The sequence below is a fragment of the Embiotoca jacksoni genome, unplaced genomic scaffold, assembly GCF_022577435.1.
Source record: "Embiotoca jacksoni isolate LCO1_2020_lvr unplaced genomic scaffold, fEmbJac1.0.p SCAF_68, whole genome shotgun sequence".
Lineage (NCBI taxonomy): Eukaryota > Metazoa > Chordata > Actinopteri > Embiotocidae > Embiotoca > Embiotoca jacksoni.
The window spans coordinates 142,001-157,500 of NW_027185423.1; the positions used below are offsets into that span (position 1 = coordinate 142,001).

Genomic DNA, 15,500 nt, shown 5'->3' on the forward strand with positions numbered 1-15,500 from the left:
ACAACAAACACACAACAAACACACAACAAACACACAACAAACACAACAAACACACACAACAAACACACACAACAAGCACACAACAAACACAACAAACACACACAACAAACACACACACAACAAAAAACAAACACACAACAAACACACACAACAAACACACACACAACAAACACACAACAAACACACAACAAACACACATCAAACACAAAACAAACACACACACAACAAACACACAACAAACACAAACACACAACAAACACAAAACAAACACACAACAAACACACACAACAAACACAAAACAAACACAAAACAAACACACAACAAACACACAAACACACAACAAACACACAACAAACACAACAAACACACAACAAACACACAACACACTCACACAACAAATACAACAAACACAACAAACACACATAACAAACAGACAGCAAACACAAAACAAACTCAAAACAAACAGAACAGATGTAGAATGTCCCTGATGTCTGTTGATGTTCACGTACACTGAAAATACTCAATCAATCAGCAATCATTGACCAGCAATCAATCAGTCATTGATCAGCAATCAATTAATCAATCAATCAATCATTTGTCAACAATCAATCAGCAATCAATCATTGATCAGCAGTCATTGATCAACAATCAATCAATCAGCAATCAATCATTTATCAACAATCAATCAGCAATCATTGATCAGCAATCAATCAATCAATCAATCAATCAGCAATCAATCTGTCATTGATCAGAATCAATCAATCAACAGTCAATCAGTCATTGATCAACAATCAATCAATCAGCAATCATTGATCTGCAATCAATCAATCAATCAATCATCGATCATTGATCAATCTCACACATCAGTCAACAATCAGTTTGAACACAGTTTCAGCAGAAGACCAGAAGAAGGAGGAAATGATGAAGATGATGATGAAGGTGAGGAGAGAGATGAAGGTGATGAAGACGAGGTCTCCACAGACCTGCTGGTCATCTCGTTGAGGTGTTGAGGTGAGGGTCTCGTCTCCACGGCGATGGCAAGTAAGAGGAGGAGGGGGAGGGGGAATAAAGATGAAGTTGCCATCTTTGTTTGGAGGGGAAAAAACAACAACAATTAAATCAAAGAAAAATCCGTCACCTTAGCGACAGATGGAGCTGCACTGTGATTGGCTGCAGCTCCTCCTGTTGGAGGACAGAAGTGTGATCTGTCAGGTCACATGAAGCTCATGTAGAACCAATAGAACCAATAGAACCAGTAGAATCTGTAGAACCAATAGAAATCAGTAGAACCAATAGAACCATGATAACCAATTGTTAGGATTCCTGTCTGTTCCTAGTGTGTTTTCCCCTGTTTAACCCCCGAATACCTTTCCTCCTGTGTCCTGTCATTTCCCTGTCTGTTTTTTCTCCCTCAGCAGTACCCTCCTCCAAGCACCGCCCACTACCGCACCTCTCCAACAGCACAGCTGAGCGGCATTCCAATTGATTACGCCGGCCGCTACTAATACTCCGGTCTCCGGCCCAGCCGGTGTCAGTTCGTCCGTTGCCTACCCGTCAACCCGTCCAGTAAGTCCGTTCCGTCTCCCGTTGTTGAGATTACGATTCTGACCTGTTTCCTGTTTCCTGCCGTTCAGTGTCGGGCCACGGGCATCCACCTGAACGAAGAAGATTCCAGATCGTTCCTCGGAGATCATCTGCTGCAATCTTGGCAATCCTGTGTCGAGCTACGAGTGTCACACAGTCGACCCTGCCGGTTCCGTCCAGTGTCGAGCCACGGGCATCACCTGCACGAAGAGACCCTCCAGTGCGTTCCTCGGAGATCCGCTGTCGAGGTTTGGGGCGATCCTGTGTCGAGTCGCGGACGTCACACAGTCGATCCAGCCAATCAGCTCGCTGAGGAGAGATCTGGGGATTCCCCCAGCGGCGCATCGCCGTTCGGCCACGTCACCCGGCCACGTGTCAAGGGGAACCCCGGGGATTCCCTCGTGTGGCGAAGCGCAAATTGACACAGACTCTTGGCGTGCATCTCCTGTTTGTTCTCACTGCCCGGGAAATAAAGACCTGATTCCTAAGAGATTTTGCCGTGTGTCTGCATTTGGGTTCGTTGATCCCCTCACCCCATAACAGAACGAACTGACCAGACATGAACCCAGCAACCGCAGCAGAATCCACCTCTGCGGACCAACTGCAGAGGGCTCTTACGACCCAGGGGATTCTCGTCGGGCAGCACCATCAGCTGATCCAGGGACTGACTGACGCTCAGCAGGCTCTCGGCTCCCAGGTGGCTGGGCTCGGGGCTATGATGCGGGATCTCACTCTCGCTCTCCAGGCCGTCGCTGGTCCGCCCGTCGCTGGACTACCCGTCGCTGTTCCGCCCGTCGCTGGACTACCCGTCGCTGTTCCGCCCGTCGCTGGTCCGCCCGTCGCTGGACTACCCGTCGCTGTTCCGCCCGTCGCTGGACTACCCGTCGCTGTTCCGCCCGTCGCGGCTTCACCTCCTCCCCGTGAGTAATTTGTTCCGCCCCCGGAGCCCTTTCACGGGGCTACACGGGGTTGCCGAGGATTCTTATTACAAGTGATGTTAGTGTTCCGACAGCAGCCTATCTCCTATGCCTCGGACAGTTCGAGGATCTCCTATATTACAGGGTTGCTGCGAGGACGGGCCTTGATCTGGGCTGAGGCATGGCAGACTCGGAACCCAGTAGACTCTACCTCGTTCGCACGGCTGAGGGAGGAGTTTGAAAAGGTGTTTGATCACCCGGAGTACTCCAGTAATGCGATACAGCGGCTGCTTCACCTACGCCAGGGCTCTACAAGCGCTGCTGAGTTTTCAGTGGAGTTCTGGATCCTAGCCGCCGAGTCCGGCTGGGACGAGAGGGCCCTGCGGGGTGTGTACCAGAACAGTTTATCTGAGGAGCTTAAGTATGAGCTCGCCGTTCGGGAGGAGGCTGACTCTTTAGATGAACTCATCTCTCTCTCCATTCGGCTGGATAACCGGATGAGGGAGAGAAGGCGCGAGAGGACCCGCCGGACCGTCCGGCCGGGCCGTCAGTCTAACTCCTATTCCTGTTTCCCGCTCCAGGCACCCACACGTCGACCCACTCCCGATCAGTTGGACCACACTGCTACGACGCCGCCAGCGGACGAGGAGCCCATGCAGCTGGGGAGGTCGCATCTCACTCTGCAGCAGAGGGAGCAGCGCCTCAGGTCGGGAGTTTGCCTCTACTGCGGGGAGCCAGGGCATCGCATCGCCTCCTGTCCAGTTCGCCCAAAAGAGGGGGCTCGCCAGTAGTGGTTGGGATACTGGCGAGCGAATCCACGCGTTTCCCCCATCCCAAGTCCCGCCTGACGTTGCCAGCGAGCCTGGTTTTGCCATCAGGTCCTCTTCACCTCTCGGCCATTATTGACTCTGGAGCCGAACAGAACTTTTTAGACTCCACGTTCGTCTCCAGGCACGGGATTCTGGTGGAGGCTCTGGAGCGGCCGCTGTCGGTACGTGCCCTGGATGGCAGTCCGCTGGCGACTATTACACACCGAACTCTGCCCATTCCTCTGCTCGTGTCAGGCAATCATCGCCACAAGATTCGCTTGTATGTGTTCCCGTCTCCTCTGACGCCCCTGGTTCTGGGTCATCCTTGGCTCCGGGACCACAACCCCCGGATCGACTGGATAGGAGAGAGAGTCTTGGGTTGGAGCCCGGCCTGTCACTCACGCTGCCTCTTGTCCGCCGTTCCCCAACCTGAGAACATCCCCTGCAGTTCTACGGCCGGACCTGATCTATCCTCCGTTCCCCGGGAGTACGCGGACCTGGGGGAGGTTTTTAGTAAGGAACAAGCCCTCTCCCTACCACCTCATCGACCGTACGATTGCGCCATCGAGTTGCTCTCTGGCGCATCGTTTCCCTCCAGCCGCCTCTACAATCTGTCCCGACCCGAGCGAGAGGCGATGGAGCAATACATCACAGACTCTCTAGCCGCAGGAATTATCCGTCCCTCATCCTCCCCTCTGGGAGCAGGGTTTTTTTTTGTAACCAAGAAAGACAAGACCCTGCGTCCCTGCATTGACTATCGTGGTCTCAACCAGATTACCACCAAAAATAAATACCCTCTACCACTGCTAGACTCCGTTTTCGAGTCTCTCGCTGGGGCCACCGTGTTCTCTAAATTGGACCTCCGTAACGCCTACCACCTGGTCCGAATCCGAGAGGGAGATGAGTGGAAGACGGCGTTCAACACCCCCCTTGGCCATTTTGAATATTTGGTCATGCCTTTCGGTCTGACCGATGCCCCTGCTGTTTTCCAGGCCCTGGTGAACGACGTTCTTCGGGACTTCCTGAACCGGTTCGTGTTCGTCTACTTGGACGACATATTGATTTACTCTGCTACCCCCAAGGAACACTACCATCATGTCCGTCAGGTCCTTCAAAGACTCCTCGAGAATCGGCTCTTCATTAAGGCAGAGAAGTGCGAGTTCCACGTCCCCTCAGTCCAGTTTTTGGGCTTTATCATAGAGGAGGGGCAGGTCCGTAAGGACCCGGAGAAGGTTAGAGCTGTGACGGAATGGCCTGTGCCCTCCTCCCGAAAGAGACTTCAGCAGTTCCTAGGTTTTGCCAATTTTTACCGGCGATTCATCCGGGGTTACAGCCAGACCGCTCTTCCCCTTACTCGACTCACATCCACCAAGGTGGATTTTAGCTGGACGCCCGAGGCCAACAAGGCTTTTTTGACCCTCAAAGAACTGTTCGTCTCGGCTCCTATCCTCGCACATCCGGACGAGAAGCGCCAGTTCGTAGTCGAGGTGGACGCCTCTGATACCGGGGTCGGGGCAGTACTGTCCCAACGTTCAGTTGCTGATTCCAGACTCCGACCCTGTGCGTTCTTCTCCCGAAGACTCTCCCCAGCCGAGCGGAATTACGACGTGGGTAACCGAGAACTGCTGGCTGTGAAATTAGCTCTGGAGGAGTGGAGGCACTGGCTGGAGGGATCAGCGCAGCCTTTTGTCATCCTCACCGATCATAAGAACCTAGAGTATATACACACAGCCAGAAGACTAAACCCACGTCAGGCCCGCTGGGCATTATTTTTCTCCCGCTTCAATTTCACCATCACTTTTCGTCCAGGGCACAAGAACACTAAGCCCGACGCCCTGTCCCATCAGTTTTCCCCGGATGAAGAGGAGCCAACCCCGGACACCATTGTGCCTCCCTCCTGCGTGCTAGGAGCGCTGACTTGGGAGGTCGAGACGGCGGTGCGTGAGGCTCAGCGGACCCAGCCTGACCCCGGAGGAGGTCCCCCTGACCGGCTGTTCATTCCTCCGTCCGTCCGTTCCCAGGTCCTGCGGTGGGCTCATGACTCCCGGCTCTCCGGCCACCCAGGTATCCGCCGAACCATACACTGGCTTCGCCGCACCTTCTGGTGGCCATCCCTCGAGGAGGACTCGCGAGCCTACGTCTTGGCCTGCACTACATGTGCCCGCAATAAGGCTTCGCACCGACCCCCTGTGGGACTACTACAACCACTCCCCACCCCCCAGCGCCCATGGTCTCATATTGCCATGGACTTTGTCACGGGTTTCACTCCATCTGACCGGAATACGGTCATCCTCACCATAGTGGATCGGTTCTCGAAGGCGGCCCACTTCATTCCACTCCTCAAGCTTCCGTCTGCCCAGGAGACCGCTGACCTGCTGACCCTGCATGTCGTCCGACTCCATGGCATCCCTGTGGACATTGTGTCTGATCGGGGTCCGCAGTTCGCCTCTCAGGTCTGGAAGGCGTTTTGCCGGACCATCGGGGCCACGCCCAGCCTCTCCTCAGGGTTCCACCCCCAGACAAATGGACAGACCGAGAGGCTGAATCAGGAGTTGGAGGCCGTCCTTCGGTGTGTGACCACCGCCAATCCCGCATCCTGGAGCCGTCACCTTCCGTGGGTAGAATACGCCCACAACTCGCACACCTCCGCTGCCACTGGACTGTCCCCCTTCGAGGCCTCCCTGGGCTATCAACCTCCCCTGTTCCCTAGCCAAGAGGTCGAGGTAGCAGTCCCATCGGTCCAGGTCCATGCCCGTCGCTGTAGGCGGGTGTGGAGGGAGACTCGGGCCGCCCTACTCCGCACTGCAGAACAGAACAAGAGGGTGGCAGATCGTCGCCGAGTTCCCGCTCCCGTGTACCAGCTCGGACAGCAAGTTTGGCTCTCAACGAAGGATATTCCCCTTCGTACAGAGTCAAGGAAGCTGTCCCCGAGATTCATTGGGCCCTTCCCGATCACCGCTATAATCAACCCCGTCACAGTCAAACTACAGTTACCAGCCTCCATGAGAATTCACCCTGTCTTCCATGTCTCTCTCCTGAAACCCGTGGTCACCAGCCCATTAAATCCTCCGGCCACACCCCCTCCACCACCCCGCATTATCGATGGAGGGCCCGTCTATACGGTCAATCGCCTCCTCGATGTCCGCCACAGAGGTAGGGGGTTCCAGTATCTGGTAGATTGGGAGGGTTATGGGCCGGAGGAGCGGTGCTGGGTACCACGCTCCCGAAACTTGGATCCTGAGATGGTTCGCACCTACCATCGACAGAACCCTGACAAGCCTGGCGGTTCGCCAGGAGGCTCCCGTTGAGAGGGGGGTACTGTTAGGATTCCTGTCTGTTCCCAGTGTGTTTTCCCCTGTTTAACCCCCGAATACCTTTCCTCCTGTGTCCTGTCATTTCCCTGTCTGTTTTTTCTCCCTCAGCAGTACCCTCCTCCAAGCACCGCCCACTACCGCACCTCTCCAACAGCACAGCTGAGCGGCATTCCAATTGATTACGCCGGCCGCTACTAATACTCCGGTCTCCGGCCCATCCGGTGTCAGTTCGTCCGTTGCCTACCCGTCAACCCGTCCAGTAAGTCCGTTCCGTCTCCCGTTGTTGAGATTACGATTCTGACCTGTTTCCTGTTTCCTGCCGTTCAGTGTTGGGCCACGGGCATCCACCTGAACGAAGAAGATTCCAGATCGTTCCTCGGAGATCATCTGCTGCAATCTTGGCAATCCTGTGTCGAGCTAGGAGTGTCACACAGTCGAACCTGCCGGTTCCGTCCAGTGTCGAGCCACGGGCATCACCTGCACGAAGAGACCCTCCAGTGCGTTCCTCGGAGATCCGCTGTCGAGGTTTGGGGCGATCCTGTGTCGAGTCGCGGACGTCACACAGTCGATCCAGCCAATCAGCTCGCTGAGGAGAGATCTGGGGATTCCCCCAGCGGCGCATCGCCGTTCGTCTACGTCACCCGGCCACGTGTCAAGGGGAACCCCGGGGATTCCCTCGTGTGGCGAAGCGCAAATTGACACAGACTCTTGGCGTGCATTTCCTGTTTGTTCTCACTGCCCGGGGAATAAAGACCTGATTCCTAAGAGATTTTGCCGTGTGTCTGCATTTGGGTTCGTTGATCCCCTCACCCCATAACACCAATAGAACCAATAGAATCAGTAGAACCAGTAGAAATCAACAGAACCAGTAGAAATCAGTAGTACCAATAGAATAAGTAGAACCAATAAAACCAATTGAACCAATAAAACCAATAGAAATCAGTAGAACCAATAGAACCATGATAACCAATAGAACCAATAGAATCAGTAGAACCAATAGAAATCAATAGAACCAGTAGAAATCAGTAGTACCAATAGAATAAGTAGAACCAATAGAACCAGTAGAACCAATAGAAATCAGTAGAACCAATACAATCAGTAGAACCAGTAGAATCAGAATAAGTAGAACCAAAAGAACCAGTAGAACCAGTATAAATCAGTCGAACTAACAGAACTAATAGAACCAGTAGAACTCAGTAGAACTAATAGAACCGGTAGAACTCAGTAGAACTAATAGAATCAGTAGAACTCAGTAAAACTAATAGAACCAGTAGAACTAGTAGAAATCAGTGGAACTAATAGAACCAGGAGAACCAGGAGAACCACATGGAGAGCTGCAGGTTATCAATACATGTATGATGATGTCAGAGGTTCATCTGGACAAGTATTGGTTCATTTGATTAACTTTCGTGGAATAAAGTGTAGTTTTAGGAAATCAGATTAAATAAAAACTGATTTTTATAGATGAGTTTTACAAAACGAGATGATGTTTTAAAATTTTCGACATTAAAATATATTTAATACAATAATTACATTTTCTGGGTCAGAAGTTTTATGAAATCCGATTTAATTGATTTTGTAAATGACATTTGTAAATAAATTTCATATTAGTTTGTTTTTAATCAGTAAACATTTTTTATTAGATCAGATTGAATGATCAGAACCTGTATTGATGACAGCTGATCAATAAATCTGATAAATTAATAAATAGAACTTACTGAAAGAAAGTTGCTCTGAAATATTCCAACAGAAATGATTCTGCTCATCTCTTCTCCAATAAAACCACCGATTACTGCTCGTAAAATCAAGGTTTTTTTGAATGGAGTCTGGTGTGTCTGTCCTGTCTGTCAGGACGGGTCGGAGTCTGTGAGTCCACCGACCACCGACACTTTTATACGACTCAGCGCTGTGGTGTCACACATTCTTACTGCTGTCGCCCTTGACAACGGTCACACACACACACACACACACACACACACACACACACACACACACACTCTCACACACACACACACACACTCATACACACACACAGACACACGCACACACACAACATTCACACAAACACACACACACTCATACACACACACACACACACTCTCACACACACACACACTCACACACACACAACATTCACACAAACACACACACACTCATACACCCACACACTCACACACACACTCTCACACACACTCTCACACACACACACACACACACACACACACACACACACACACACACACACACTCACACACGCACACACACTGTGGTGTGTGTGTGTGGTGCGTTCAGGTGCCTCTGAAACAACGGGTTTAAAGAAAGTCTCCAGAGAAACGTTCAGTTCAGAAGTCCATTGAGAATCTGTCTGATTTTATTTTTCATTCAGTCTCAGTGGTGAGTGATGTTGGTCTGATTACCCATGATGCACTGCAGCCAGGAGGGACAGTTGGTCTAAATGTTGCTGTTTGTTAAAATAAAACTCTCACACTCATTTTTCTTCTTCACTCTTTATTCACTGTGTTATTTAGAAAACGTTGTTCATGGAATTACAGCTTGGAAGGCGGGGTCAAACCCACCATGACCTCTGACCCTTCACTACACGCTGTTGGGGGAGGGGCTTCAGGGTCATCGTCAGGTGTCAGTCAGTTGCTTTGGCAACAGAGAGGAAAGAAGGAGGGAGGGGCGGAGCTTCAGTTGATCTTTGGGTGACGGAAGTCTTTGCCGGCAAACTTGGCCTTGTCTCCGAGCTCCTCCTCGATTCTGCAGGTCACAGAGGTCACAAAGGTCAGAGGTCACAGAGGTCAGGGGTCAAAGGCCAACGGTCTGGTTAGCTGTGCTTTTACTTTGTAAATGAGAGGAAGTTCTCACCTCATCAGCTGGTTGTATTTGGCCAAACGCTCTGACCTGCAGGGGGCACCAGTTTTAATCTGAGAGACAGGTGGAGACAGACAGGTAGAGAGAGAGACAGGCAGGTAGAGAGAGAGACAGGCAGGTAGAGAGAGAGACAGACAGGTAGAGAGAGAGACAAGTAGAGAGAGAGACAGGTGGTCAATAAATCAGGAAAAATAAGACAAGTTTTATTGTTTCCGTTCCCCAATAATGATCTACCTGCCTGTCTCTCTACCTGCCTGTCTGTTCCCCTGTCTGTTTACCTGTCTGTCCACCTGTCTCCCCGTCAGTCTGTCTACCTGTCTCCCTGTCTGTCTGTTGACCTGTCTCCCTCCCTGTCTGTCTACCTGTCTGTCAACCCGTCGCCCTCCCTGTCTGTCTACCTGTCTGTCAACCCGTCGCCCTCCCTGTCTGTCTACCTGTCTCCCTCCCTTCCTGTCTACCTGTCTGTCTACCTGTCTGTCCACTTGTCTCCCTCTCTGTCTGTCTACCTGTCCGGTGCAAAGTCCGACCACCAGGTCAGAGATGAAGGTGTCTTCGGTCTCTCCAGAGCGATGGCTGACCATCACACCCCAACCACTGCTCTGAGCCAGCTTACACCTGAGAGACAGACAGGTAGAGAGGAGAGACAGGTAGAGAGGAGAGACAGGTAGAGAGGGAGATGAGGGAAGAAATATGAATTAAATTTGACATTTGCCTCCCGGACAGGCAGACAGGCAGACAGACAGACAGGTGTCTTACGCCTGGATGGACTCGGTGACGGAGCCGATCTGGTTGACTTTGAGCAGCAGACAGTTGCAGGCCTTCTTGTCCACCGCCTGCTGGATCCTCTTCGGATTGGTCACCGTCAGGTCGTCTCCTACGATCTGATTGGTTCAACAGACACGAAGGTGAGTCGCACTTCCTAAAAGAAGCTCAGAGACAATGAGCTGAAAACAATCACATGAAAGTCGCTCCGCCTGTCTGTCTGAATACCTGTCTGTCTGACTCACCTGGATGTCCATAGAGCCGGTGAACTTGGACCAGTTCTCCCAGTCGTCCTGGTCGAATGGATCCTCGATGGACTGGACTGGAGACAGACAGACAGACAGGTGTTACATGTTTTGGTGCCCCCTACAGGCTGGAGGAAGCTACAGCACTTCTGTGAATGAAAAGAGTCCAATTCAGAACTCCCATTGAAAACCTGCCGTTTTAACGCGTCTCTGAATGTCCTGTTTTATTTTCAGATCTGCTGATGATGTCATCAGATCGATTTCTACCGATAACTGTTTGACTTTCATCCACACAGGTCACGACTCAGCGCTTTACACCACGAGAGCCGACAGAGCACAGCGTCGTCACGACGACGGCTCTGAGGTTACCGGGGTAGTTCTTGACGAAGCTGCGGTACAGGTCGCCCAGCTGCTCGCCGCTGATGTGTCTGGACGGGTCGTCGGGCGACTTGAAGTCCAAGTCGTACTTCCCGCTGCGGAAGAACTCGGAGGCGGCGACGTCCATCCCGATGATGATCTTATCGGGGTAACCGGCCTTCTCGATGGCCGACTTCAACAGCTCCAGAGCTGCAGCAACACACTGTTACATCATCACCACTATACACTGATGGAGCACACAGACAGGCAGACAGACAGGTGGAGGATGCACACAGACAGGTGGAGGACTCACCCTCGTTGTTCTCCAGGATGTTGGGGGCGAAGCCGCCCTCGTCTCCCACGTTGGTGGCGTCTTTACCGTATTTGGCTTTGATCACATTCTTCAGGTTGTGGTAGACCTGCACACACACATGAACACGCGTGAACACGCGCGAACACGCGTGAACACGCGCGAACACGCGTGAACACGCGTGAACACGCGTGAACACTGACCTCGGCTCCGATCCTCATGGCCTCGTGGAAAGTTGCGGCTCCGACCGGCAGGATCATGAACTCCTGCATCGCCAGCTTGTTTCCGGCGTGACTTCCTCCGTTGATCACGTTGAAGGCCTGAAGACAAGAACACAACAACGTTCAGCAGCGTTTCCTTCCTGCCCTCCAACCGGGAGCCCCGCCCTCCCAGCATAAGTCCCACCCACTCCAGAAGCCCCTCCCACTTACAGGAACGGGAAGTATGACGTCTTTGTGTCCTGCGAGGTCGGCGATGTGGCGGTACAGAGGAACTCCCTTCTCCGCTGCTCCGGCTTTACAGACGGCCAGAGACACGCCGAGGATGGCGTTAGCACCAAACTTAGCTGAAGAGACAGACAGGTCAGGGAGACAGACGGGTCAGAGAGAGAGACAGGTCAAAGAGAGAGAGAGAGACAGGTCAGAGAGAGAGAGACGGGTCAGAGAGACAGACAGGTCAAAGAGAGAGAGAGAGACAGGTCAGAGAGAGAGAGACGGGTCAGAGAGACAGACAGGTCAGGGAGAGAGAGAGAGAGAGACAGGTTCTTACATTTGTTCTCAGTGCCGTCCAACTCCAGCATAAACTTGTCGATCTTCTCCTGCTCCACAACGCTGATGTTCTGTAGAGAAAGACAGGCAGACAGACAGACAGGCAGACAGACAGGCAGACAGGCAGACAGACAAGCAGACAGGCAGACAGACAAGCAGACAGACAGGCAGTCAACATTAGCATTAGCCTGCAGATAACCTCCAGCTTCTCATAAACATGTTGATGTGATGATGAAGGTGGTCACAGTGATGATAGTGAATATGGCTGTAGTACCTTCTCGATCAGCTGGGGGGCGATGTCCTTGTTCACGTGGTCCACGGCCTTCATGGTCCCTACAGGGAGACACTGACGTTACCATCCGTGGGCGGCGTTGAACCGTTGAACCGTCTGCTGCCTTGCTCTACCTACCTTTGCCCAGGTAGCGGCTCTTGTCTCCGTCGCGGAGCTCCAGCGCCTCGTGGACTCCAGTGGACGCTCCGCTGGGGACGGCTGCCCTAAAAAGACCTGAGACACCGGGGACATGAGACATGTCCTCCCACCATGCTCACCTACTGGTTACCTTTAGTGACTAGTAGCCTGCTCACTCACCCTTCACCGTCCACAGGTCCACCTCCACTGTGGGGTTTCCTCTGGAGTCCAGAATCTCACGAGCGTGAATCTTAGTGATTGACATCCTGACTGAGGGAGAAAGACAGGTGGGGGACAGACAGGTTGAGGACAGACAAGTGGGGGACAGACAGTAAAAACAGATGAGCTGTTTGCCGTTGATTTTACAATCTGGATTCATTTCATGAGGAATCACTCATCGGGACCGAGGACGGGGACCGACTCCGTCCTCAAACTGTAAACAAGTTTTGTCCACTTCTGTCAATAAAGATTTGTTTCATTTGAATGTTGAAAGTCCAACATCGACCTTGAAAAACTTCAAACCTCAGAAGTTTGAAGATGATAAAATGTGTGTGTGGGTGTGTGTGTGTGTGTGTGTGTGTGTGTGTGTGTGTGTGTGTGTGTGTTTGTGTGTGTGTGTTTGTGTGTGTGTGTGTGTGTGTGTGTGTGTGTTTGTGTGTGTGTTTGTGTGTGTGTGTGTGTGTGTGTGTGCAGAACAACAGCTGAACATGTTCAGTACACTTGAGACCACTGATGGCCTTTAAGACTACTGTACTTGTTACTACGTGTTCCTACATGTTACTACTTGTTACTACGTGTTACTACTTGTTACTATGTGTTACTACATGTTACTACGTGTCCCTACGTGTTACTACTTGTTACTACGTGTTACTACTTGTTACTACTTGTTACTGCTTGTTACTACGTGTTACTGCGTGTTACTGCGTGTTACTGCTTGTTACTGCGTGTTACTGCTTGTTACTACGTGTTACTACGTGTTACTACTTGTTACTACGTGTTACTGCTTGTTACTACGTGTTACTACTTGTTACTACGTGTTACTATGTGTTACTACTTGTTACTACGTGTTACTACTTGTTACTGCGTGTTACTGCTTGTTACTGCTTGTTACTACGTGTCACTACTTGTTACTACGTGTTACTACTTGTTACTGCGTGTTACTGCTTGTTACTACGTGTTACTACTTGTTACTACGTGTTACTATGTCACTACGTGATACTACGTGTTACTACTTGTTACTACGTGTTACTACGTGTTCTTACATGTTACTACTTGTTACTACGTGTTACTACTTGTTACTACGTGTTACTACTTGTTACTATGTGTTACTACGTGTTCCTACGTGTTACTACTTGTTACTACGTGTTACTACGTGTTACTACTTGTTACTGCTTGTTACTACGTGTTACTACGTGTTACTGCGTGTTACTGCGTGTTGCTGCTTGTTACTGCGTGTTACTGCTTGTTACTACGTGTTACTACGTGTTACTACTTGTTACTACGTGTTACTGCTTGTTACTACGTGTTACTACTTGTTACTACGTGTTACTATGTGTTACTACTTGTTACTACGTGTTACTACTTGTTACTATGCGTTACTACTTGTTATTACGTGTTACTATGTGTTACTACTTGTTACTACTTGTTACTACGTGTTACTAATTGTTACTACTTGTTACTACTTGTTACTGTGTTACTACGTGTTACTGTGTTACTACTTGTTACTGTGTTACTACTTGTTACTACTTGTTACTATGTGTTACTACTTGTTACTACGTGTTACTACTTGTTACTACGTGTTACTAATTGTTACTACGTGTTACTACTTGTTACTACTTGTTACTACGTGTTACTACTTGTTACTGCGTGTTACTGCTTGTTACTACGTGTTACTACGTGTTCCTACTTGTTACTACGTGTTCCTACGTGTTACTACGTGTTACTACTTGTTACTATGTGTTACTACTTGTTACTACTTGTTACTACGTGTTACTACTTGTTACTACTTGTTACTATGTGTTACTGTGTGTTACGACATGTTACTGTGTGTTGCTACTTGTTACTACATGTTTATGAGGATTTACGGTGCAATTGACTGTATCGTGTTTTTATCTTCAAACAATAAGTTCATCATAATAAAGTCACAAAGTACGGAGAGGACGAATCACAGAGAATATAACCGTCATCCAGTTGGTTGTTTCTGATTGGTTGTCTGGTTAGAGTTGGCCCCGCCTCCTGTCACTCAGCAGGAAGTTATTGATTAGCTGTGATCAGTTTTATTATAAACAGAAACACCAAATGTATTAAATGGTAAGTTTGAAAGTATTAAATTATTAAATGAATTATTTAATACATTAAATCAGGCTTAATTATTTATCACATTATAACACTTGCTATTAATATGGAAGCAACTCTGTTTATACTGTCTGTCTGTCTGCCTGTCTGTCTATCTGTCCACCTGTCTGTCCCTCTGCCTGTCTGTCTCTCTGTGACCTTGAGCTCGGTGAAGGTCGAGGAGCGCCTCTGTGTTTGTCATCCAGGATTAAAGAAGCAGTTCCAATAAATCATGTTGCTGTCACAGGAAACGCTGCACACTCAACTGGATTTTCAAAACAAAAGCTGGCTCTCAGGTGAGAGGAGCCAGAGAGAGAAACCAACAGGAAGCAGCTGGGACTCGTTCCAGGTTGGAGAGAGGAGGAGTCACCTGCAGCTTACCTGAGAGGTGTGCTTCAGAGGAGAGAGGAGAAAGAGGGAGTCCGACGTCTGACTGTCCAACTGCAGTGGGAAGTGTCTGTCTGTCAGACTGCAGGGCTTTTATAGACGCTCCCTGCAGGGGGAGGAGGGAGGCAGGGAGAGGGGGAGGAGGGAGGCAGGGGGAGGGGGAGGAGGGAGGCAGGGGGAGGGGAGGTTCTGCAAGGGGCCGGCTGCAGGAAACAGCAGCAGATCACAACGAAAATCTACAAACCAACGATGAAACCGGCAAAATAAATGAATCAGCTAATCAATTTTATATACAGCTTATATTATTATTATTGTTATTATTATTATTGTTATTTCATAATTTTTATATACAGCCTATATTATTATTGTTATTATTATTATTATTTCATAATCTTTATATACAGCCTATATTATTATTATTGTTATTATTA

General features: G+C 49.9%; 1 protein-coding gene across 1 annotated transcript; it reads right to left on the reverse strand.

Moving 5' to 3' along the window:
* Positions 1-9,115: 9,115 nt before the first annotated feature.
* eno3 (enolase 3, (beta, muscle)) lies at positions 9,116-15,135 on the reverse strand. The gene is made up of 14 exons (XM_069175515.1): positions 15,064-15,135; positions 12,529-12,618; positions 12,349-12,444; positions 12,214-12,272; positions 11,941-12,010; positions 11,604-11,737; positions 11,376-11,492; positions 11,176-11,281; positions 10,875-11,072; positions 10,506-10,582; positions 10,255-10,379; positions 10,005-10,113; positions 9,493-9,551; positions 9,116-9,384 (listed from the first exon to the last, which is right to left on the reverse strand). The coding sequence occupies exons 2-14, from the start codon at positions 12,611-12,613 to the stop codon at positions 9,315-9,317; spliced, it is 1,305 nt and encodes a 434-aa protein (XP_069031616.1). The 5' UTR covers positions 12,614-12,618; positions 15,064-15,135; the 3' UTR covers positions 9,116-9,314.
* Between the last annotated feature and the right edge of the window lie 365 nt (positions 15,136-15,500).